This window comes from Lolium perenne, chromosome 3 (assembly GCF_019359855.2).
Source record: "Lolium perenne isolate Kyuss_39 chromosome 3, Kyuss_2.0, whole genome shotgun sequence".
Lineage (NCBI taxonomy): Eukaryota > Viridiplantae > Streptophyta > Magnoliopsida > Poales > Poaceae > Lolium > Lolium perenne.
Window position 1 is genome coordinate 302440402 of NC_067246.2, and position 9648 is coordinate 302450049.

Sequence of the window (9648 nt, forward strand, 5' to 3'; positions counted from 1 at the left end):
GGTTTTTTCAGTTGCAAGTGGGGATGCAACTAAGAAAATACATTTGGGGCTTTAGATTTGTCTCGTGATTCATACTAGTCATCGGTTGCAACATAAGTTGTATCTAAGATTTAATGACATCATCTCGCGGAGAACGAAGCTAGATCTCAGTTGACTGAGAAATAATCACATCCTAATAAAAGTACGCCTGATTTCTAGCAAATCTATACCTTTTAGCCGAAGGCCGCCGCTTGGCGGCACCCTCACAATATAAGAGACTTACCTTGTTGAAGGCAACTACTTCGCGGATGTATCTTGATCATGAAGAATATATTTTACGATAAAGAAGGTTTATTAATCAAAGATTAGTATTCATTAGACCTTATCTCAAGCTTGTATCAAATACAGGAGCTCGGACGGGATTGAATCGGACCAATATTCCGCGGCTACTCCGCGTGGTACTACAATCAAGTATCACCACTAACTGCATCTACCGCGTAGCATCCATAAAATTGCACACCTACGATCATCAGGCAATCACTGCCGGCGCCGGCGGTGATCCAAAGTTCCAAACGTATCCAACGCACGAATGAATCATCCCGGCCCCTGCACCTCGGCAACGAACAGCGTATGATCATCGGTCATCCGTGAATCTGCCTCTGAATACCATACCAGCAGCCCGAACACGCAACTTGGCAACCATCCCGAGCAGAATCTGAGTTTTCCGTTACCGCCATTTAAACCTCCTCGCGTGCCGTTCCCGCCGCAAAGCTAATCGTATCCTTTTCCACACTCCTCGGTGCTCGATCGATCTCACGTACAGTACTACTACGTACGATACGATCTCCACCTATAAATATACCCTCATCGATCTCACAATCCAAACAGCAGTTAGCAGTAGCCAGTAGCAGGCCGGGTGATCAGATCAGTACCGCAGTACTACGATAACCTCGCCAGCTCGTGGTACTAGCAGGTACTGGTTGGTCGGTCGAACACCATGGGCCAGCTCAGCAAGAAGCTTCTCGTGTTAGCGGCCATGGTCGCGGCGGCACTGGCCGTGGCGGAGCTATGCGGCGCCATTCCGCTGGAGGACAAGGACCTGGAGTCGGAGGAGGCGCTGTGGGACCTGTACGAGCGGTGGCAGACCGCGCACCGCGTGCCCCGCCACCACGTCGAGAAGCACCGCCGGTTTGGAACTTTCAAGTCCAACGTCCGCTTCATCCACTCCCACAACAAGCGCGGCGACCGCCCCTACCGCCTCCGCCTCAACCGCTTTGGCGACATGGACCGCCACGAGTTCCGCGCCACCTTCGCCGGATCCCACGTTAACGACCTCCGACGCAACGGCCCTGTCGCCCCCGCCATCCCGGGCTTCATGTACGCCGGCGTTAACGTGTCGGACTTGCCTCAGTCCGTTGACTGGCGGGAGCAGGGCGCGGTCACCGGCGTCAAGGACCAGGGCAAGTGCGGCAGCTGCTGGGCCTTCTCCACCGTGGTGTCCGTGGAGGGCATCAACGCCATCCGGAGCGGCCAGCTGGTGTCCCTGTCGGAGCAAGAGCTCATCGACTGCGACACGGCGGACAACAACGGTTGCCAGGGCGGCCTCATGGACAATGCCTTCGAGTACATCAAGAATAACGGCGGGCTCGTCACCGAGGACGCCTACCCGTACCACGCCTCTAACGGCACCTGCGACGCCGTGGAGGCGAAGCGGTCACCCGTGGTGGTGCGCATCGACGGCCACCAGGACGTGCCGGCCAACAGCGAGGAGGAGCTTGCCAAGGCCGTGGCGAACCAGCCCGTGTCCGTCGCCATCGATGCCAGCGGACAGGCATTCCAGTTCTACTCCGCGGGGGTGTTCACCGGCGAGTGCGGGACCGAGCTGGACCACGGCGTGGCCGTCGTCGGGTACGGCGTCGACAATGACGGCAAGGCGTACTGGACGGTGAAGAACTCGTGGGGAACTGCTTGGGGAGAGAAGGGGTACATCAGGATGCAGAAGGATGGAGGCTTCAGCGGTGGGCTCTGCGGCATCGCCATGGAAGCATCCTACCCAGTGAAGACCCAGAGCAAGCCCAAGCCCACGCCCAGGCGCGCTCTCGGGGAAAGGGAATCCCAGTGACCATCCAAAGCAAGATCGATGCATGTATCTGAATTACTACTTGCTACATATCATTCCTAGCTATATTAGGGTGAAATAAGTTGAAATTAAGTAGCTCTGCGTGCACGCAGCAAGAGAAAAAAAAGGCTATGTGTACGTGGGACGAGGTCAGTCGGTATCTATTTGGATTTCTAAGTGGAGTGTAAAATGATGTGTAATGTAACGTACTGCTTGTAATGTATGAAAGCTTGATGATATGGTGTGTTCATCTCCCAATTTGGGACATGTTGGTTCGTGTTTTTTTTTTTTTTTTGAAACGTGTGTGCTTTATTCATCATACAAACATCTAATCAATACAAATTGTATCCTGAATACACTCAGGAGGCACACCACGCCACACGGACATACAACTATCCTCGCTAGAGCGAGCTAAACAGTGCGCGGCAACATTTTGCCCACGATACACATGACGGATAGAACAAGATTCAAAAGAAGATATAAGAGATTTAATATCTTCCAACACAGGGGCCACAGAAAGAGCGATTTCTTGTCGAGGATTTGGCACTCTGAACCACCAGTAAGTAGTCAGAGGCTATGATCAGATTGTTCAGTCCCTCATATCGAGCAAAGGAGAGCGCCAACTATCTGGATAGAAGGTATGAAATCGGTGAACTGATTTACTTTTGCAAGTAGACAATCTGGGTTGGGCTGAAGAGGGCCATTTTAACACCTTTTCTCTTTGGGATGTGTTTGCGTCTTCTACGGCCGACTCCAACTCACGGAACTTCCACTTATTGGGCTTACGTTTTTGTTTAGGTCCAACTTTTTTTAGAGAGCTCCAAGTGGCAAATAGAGGACCAAGGCTTTCTTTCTTGGGCTGCTTCAAACAGTCAGTATTGTTTTCTTACTTTTTTATAAACCTGAAAATAATATTTACCAGTTATAATTTATATTTAATTGAAATACAAAGCAATTAGGTGATGCAATAAAAATATATGTTCATTTGTATGTAAACAATTGGTCCCATAGATGTAACTAATTTTCATGTACTTGTGAAAAGTTGTTCACATATATCAAACAAAATGTTCACATATTTATAAACAAATATTTATAAACAGAAAACCTTTATTATTTATTTTGAAACTATTTTTTATGTATGTAAAAAATAGTATTCATAAAATGTGTTCATAAGATAAATAGTATTTATATATGTTTTTAAATGTGATAATACAAATAAAAATAAATAAATAATGTAGTTTGTATTATCAAAATAAATGCATGTGCTTATTAAAATAAAAAATATTCATAAACATAAAATAAATATACGTATGCTACCTAGATTGTGAAACACATATGGGTATAATTACACCGAACGTAAGAATAGCTCGCGATTAGAGTATTCTCCACCTTAAGCCTTGGAATGCAATCGATGTGGCCTATTAGCACGTATATTTTTCTTTTATTTTTTACAACTCATGAATTTATAATTACATTTATAAAAATAAATTGAGTGATAAAAAAATTGTGGTGTAAAATATAGATGTTCACGTACATTTACATAAATGTTCACATATGTATGGATGTATGTCCACACATATCTAGATAATTGTTCATGTGTTGTGAAAGATGTTTCTTGTCAATGGTAAGGATGTTTATATAACTATAAAATATGTTCAATGGTGTGAAATCATACATTTTAAAATTAATTTTCATGTTTATTTCAAACATTCTTTTATGTATTATAACAAAACAAAGAATAAATAAAGAATAAAAATGCATTAACATACAAACATAACAATAATTATAAAACAAGTAAAAAGTTAGAAGAAAAAAAAAGAGAAAAAAATCGCAAAGAAAAAAGAGAAAAATGTGACCCTTATTGGGCCCAAACAATTGTTAGAAGGCTTGAGTGGACACCTCCTTATTCACCGATACGTGCATCAAATATGATTTGCCTCTTCATTTAAGGCATAAGGCATATTCTGTCTCTTAGAAGCATGTTGAATAGTTCATCTATTGGCTATAAGAAAATGTGAGAAGCAAACCGCTGCCCCAGGACTCCGAGAAGCATGTGGGCATGCTCAGAAGAACCCTCACACATCCATCTAAGTCTTTAGTACCGGTTCCCTTACGAACCGGTACTAAAGGGGGCATTAATACCGGTTCCGTGCGTGGGACATCAATACCGGTTCGTTATGGACCTTTAATACCGGTTCGTAACACGAACCGGTATTAAAGGGTTTGGGCCCGATTTCCAGGCAGTGGTGGGGCCAGGGTTGCACCTTTAGTACCGGTTCGTGTAAGGAACCGGTACTAAAGGGTCTGTGCCCTATATGAGCGCGCGGCAGCGCCCGAGCTCCCTGCATATCTCATTCTCACTTCTCCTCTCACATTTCCAAATATTTTGCACCTCTCACACTCCAATAATCTTTATTTTTCTCCACCATTTTAACAAGATTAACGGCATACATCTATCCAAGGGTTAGCAATATCATCCTTCCTTCCGGCGTTCCTAATTTAGCTCAGTTCTTTGGTAGTTTTAACTCGTACTATTTTTGTAGTGCAAGCAAGGTGTTCGATGAAATGCCTAAGTTAGTGATTTTATTTTTTTATATGCAATTTGAGCTGAAATTATGGTATGTTTTGTAGGTTTTAATTAGTATCATCCCCGTCCTTACTGTTGTCGATCGCCAATGTCCGTCCCCTCAGCTTAAGACGGTACCACCTCGGTGAGCCCCTCTTCTTTTTTATAAAAAACAATTAGTTTTATGTGATGAACTTGAATATTAATTAAGTTGGTCACTCATATATCCATGATGTTGTGTATTTAATGATTTTTGATATACATATAAAATGCAGATGAGTCGACAATGGATGTACGGTGACCGGTGCCATCCCGAGTTCATTACTGGCATGCATTATTTTCTCAACGTGGCTGAGGCAAACAGGCGGTCGAATGGTTTCATGTATTGTCCATGTAGTTCTGTAAGAATATGAAGGATTACTCTACCTCGAAGACCCTTCACGTCCACTGCTGGAGAACGGTTTCATGCCCAGCTATAATTGTTGGACCAAGCACGGAGAAAGAGGGGTTATATTGGAAGACAACGAAGAAGAAGAGGATAGTGACAACTATCCCTTATTCAACGAAGACGGTGGTAGTAGAATGGGGGAAGACGAAGTCGAAGAAGAGCCCATTTTCGATGAGCCGATTTTTGATGACCCGGATGACGATTTGGGTCGGGCCATTCTTGATGCGAAGATGAACTGCGGAAATGAAAAGGAGAGGTTGAAGTTGGAGAAAATGTTAGAGGATCACAACAAACCTGTTGTACCCAAATTGCGAAAATGGTCGAAAAAGCTGGGTACCACGCTGGAATTGCTGCGATGGAAGGCGAGAGAATGGTACTTCGACAAGGGATTTGAAAAGTTGCTGAAAATAACAAAGAAGATGCTTCAGGGGAGAACGTGTTGCCCTCTAACACGTACGAAGCAAAGAAGGTTGTCTGCCCTCTAGGATTAGAGGTGCAGAAGATACATGCATGCATCAATGACCGCATCCTCTACCGCGGGAGTACGAGAATTTGAATGCATGCCCGGTATGTAGTGCATTGAGGTATAAGATCGAGGCGAAATGACCCTGGCGATGTTGAGGGTGAGTCCACCCCCGGGAAGAGGGTTCTGCGAAGGTGATGTGGTATGCTCCTATAATACCACGGTTGAAACGTTTGTTCCGGAACAAAGAGCATGCCAAGTTGTTGCGATGGCACAAAGAGGACCGTAAGAAAGATGTGATGCTGAGACACCCCGACGGGTCGCAGTGGAGAAAAATCGACAGAGAGTTCAAGTCATTTTTAGATGACGCAAGGAACTTAAGATTTGGTCTAAGTACGAGATGGCTTTAATCCTTTCGGGGAGCAGAGCTCCGATCCATAGCACTGGCCGGTGACTCTATGTATCTATAACCTTCCTCCTTGGTTGTGCATGAAGCGGAAGTTCATTATGATGCCGAGTGCTCATCCAGGGCCCGAAGCAACCCGGCAACGACATTGATGTGTACACGAGGCCATTGGTTGAAGAACTTTTAGAGTTGTGGCGTGACGAAGGTGTACTGTGTGGGATGAGCACGAACAAAAGGAATTTAACCTACGAGCGTTGTTATTTGTAACCATCAATGATTGGCCTGCTCTTGGTAACATTTCGGGGCAGTCAAACAAGGGATACAATGCATGCACACCTTTGTTTAGGTGAGGACTGACGGTAATTATTTGGGAAACAAGAATGTGTACAGGGCATCGTCGATTTCTTCCAAAACAACATCACGTAAGAAAGAGAGGAAAGCATTTCGGGTTGAGGCGGATAACCGAACGAAGCCTACCCGCCCTCTTTGGGGAAGTTATATATGATATGGTCAAGGATTTAAAAGTGATCTTTGGAAAGGGTCCCGGCGGACAATCTGTTCCGCATGATGTTGACGGACACGTACCCATGTGGAAGAAGAAGTCGATATTTTGGGAGCTACCCTACTGAAATTCTTAGAGGTTCACTCTGCAATCGACGTGATGCACGTGACGAAAAATCTTTGCGTGAACCTGCTAAACTTCTTGGGCGTGTATGGGAAGACAAAAGATACACCGGATGCACGGTAGGACCAGCAAAGTATCCACGAAGGAAACAACCTGAATCCAGAGAAGTATCAAGGTCTGCCAGCTACGCTCTTACCAAAGAGGAGAAGGAGATCTTTTTGAAGTCCCGAGTAGCATCAAGGTCCCGTCTGCTTCTCGTCGAATATAAAGGGAATAATAAACATGTCGGAGAAAAAGTTTTAAAACCTAAAGTCTCATGACTGCCACGTGATTATGACACAATTACTTCGGTTGCATTGAGGGGGCTTCTGTGGAAAATGTTCGAGTACCCATTGTGAAGCTATGTGCGTTCCTCAATGCAATTTCTCGAGAAGGTGATCAATCCACTTACTCTACAAAATTACGAAGGATGTGGTCCAATGTCTAGTCGGCTTCGAGTTGGTGTTCCCACCATCCTTCTTCAATATTATGACACATCTCCTAGTTCACACAGTCGAAGAGATTGGCGTTCTCGGTCTGTATTTCTACACAACATGTTCCCCTTTGAGAGATTCATGGGAGTCTTAAAGAAGTACGTCCATAACCGTGCTAGGCCCCGAGAAGGAAGCATCTCCAAGGGCTATGGAACAGAGGAGGTCATTGAGTTTTGTGTTGACTTTATTCCTGACCTTAAGCCGATCGGTGTTCTGAATCGCGCTATGAGGGAGGCTGCGTGGAAAAGGCACGCTAGGAAAGAAATCAGCAACGTGTATGGACGGACATTCTTTCACTCAAGCACACTACACAGTTCTACATAATTCCATCTTGGTGGCTCCGTACAAAGAGGAACACAAGGAGATCTTACGCTCTAAATACCCGGAGCAACGTGAAGATTGGATTGATGGAGAACACATGAAGACTTTCGGCGGTTGGTTGCAAACACGTCTCATGAATGTCACCGATGACGAGCAGCTGTACTTGTTGGCCAAGCAACCATCTTCTACTATATCGACTTTTCAAGGGTACGAGATTAATGGGAACACATTTTACACTTTCGCCCAAGACAAAAAGAGCACCAACCAAAACAGTGGTGTCCGCTTTGATGCAGAAGATGGCAATGGGAACAAGGTCACATATTATGGGTACATAGAGGAGATATGGGAACTTGACTATGGACCTAATTTCAAGGTCCCTTTGTTCCGGTGCAAATGGTCCAACTTTGAAAGACGAGTGCATGTAGACCCGCAGTACGGAATGACTATAGTGGATTTCAAGAATCTAGGGTACGACACCGAACCATTCGTCCTAGCCAGTGAAGTGGCTCAGGTTTTTTATGTGAAGGATATGTCTAGCAAACCGAAAAAAAGAAAAGAAAGGCAAGAGGACACATCATACGATGAGCCAAAGCGGCACATAGTTCTTTCAGGAAAAAGAAACATCGTGGGAGTAGAGGACAAGACAGACATGTCAGAAGATTATAATAAGTTTGACGATATTCCACCCTTCAAGGTAAAAATTGACCCAAGCATCATCTTAAACAATGAAGTTTGTCCATGGTTGCGTCGCGATGAAGAAGAAAGGGAAACGGGCGAAGAAAACTCAGAAGAATAGCTAGCTAAATATAGGGATCATAACTTGTGTATCTCAATATGGAAATCACTTTTGTGTAATGATGTTACTGTATGTAAGATATTAACAATGGAGATGGTTGGCTTGTTTTACTAGTTAAGTCACGGGCGTCGTGCGCTACATACTTTATCTCATCGAGCAGAGCGTCCTTATCCCGCCGACAGCTTTAGTACCGGTTGCACCCACCAACCGGTACTAAAGGTTACCCACGCGTCCTTATCCCACCGACAGGGCGTCGTGCGCTACATACTTTATCTCATCGAGCAGGGCGTCCTTATCCTGCCGACAGCTTTAGTACCGGTTGCACCCACCAACCGGTACTAAAGGTTTGCCTCTGTCTTCCCGCCTATTTTCTTCCCGCGCTTTCCACCGGTTCCCGCCTCTGTCTTCCCGCCATTTTTTCACTATATATATGTAGGCTTGGCCACCATTTACATATCACATCTAGACTCATATCTGCAAACCTCATCATTCTCTCCCATGGCTTCCATCGCATCTCTAACCCCCCGGGAGGCGGAGGCGCTTTGCGCCTCGAACTACCCCTGCCCGCCGGGCTACCGCGTCCCGACCGGCTGGTTGCTAAGCGTCGGAGGCGTACCGGTCCCTCCAGTCCCTCTAGGTGTGGCGCGCGAGATGGCCATCACGAACCACTACTACTTCGAGCTCACGCCAGAGCAGCGGAGGAATCCCCAGTGGCATCCCGACTACAGCCCGACTTGGGAAAGCTTCTTCATCAATCGGCGTGAGAGGGCGCTTGCCAGGCATGAGGAGGGCGGCCCGCCTCCTTCGAACTTCAACGAGGCCGGCCGTCGGCTGTGGTGGCGCGGCCGGACTCTCCAGGGCGTCATGGCCTACCGTGGCCCCCGCCTGCGCTACCCTCAGTCCCAGCCCACGCGTGCTCTCCCGCCGAGGTTCGACTACCGCGACCCCGATGCCAGCGACGATGATGACGGCGACTACGACGACTACAGTGGCGAGTACTATAGGGCTAGGCACGAGTATGACTGAATCTTAAGGTGGCGGTCGGCTATGTGTACCCAAATCTGGCCATGTATCTTAATTTTCAGTTGAGCTATGTACTTTTAATTCGAGTTCAATCGTAATAAATTTTTATTCCCGCCTTTTTTCTCCCACGCGCGGCGTCGTGGCGGGAAACTTAAAAGAGAAGGAACATAAAAAGAAAAAAGAAAAGAAACATACAAGAAAATAAAAAAAAGAAAAGAAAAAGAAACAGAAAAAAAGAAAAGAAAGAGAAAGAGAAAAGAAAAAAGAAATAGAAAAGGAAAAGCAAAAGAAAAGAAAAAAAGAGAAATAGAAAGAAATAGAAAATAATAAATAGAAAAGAAAAGAAACATAAAGGAAACGAAAAAAGAA

At 45.6% G+C, this 9648-nt stretch overlaps 1 protein-coding gene across 1 annotated transcript; it reads left to right on the plus strand.

Annotated features, from left to right (window-relative positions):
- Nucleotides 1–976: 976 nt before the first annotated feature.
- LOC127338808 (cysteine proteinase EP-B 2-like) lies at nt 977–2101 on the plus strand. The gene has a single exon (XM_051364778.2). It carries the CDS (start codon nt 977–979, stop codon nt 2099–2101), a length of 1125 nt encoding a protein of 374 aa, XP_051220738.1.
- Nucleotides 2102–9648: the final 7547 nt, after the last annotated feature.

Excerpts from the sequence above, each read along its gene's own strand:
- LOC127338808 (XM_051364778.2), top strand. The coding sequence starts at position 977 with ATGGGCCAGCTCAGCAAGAAGCTTCTCGTGTTAGCGGCCATGGTCGCG.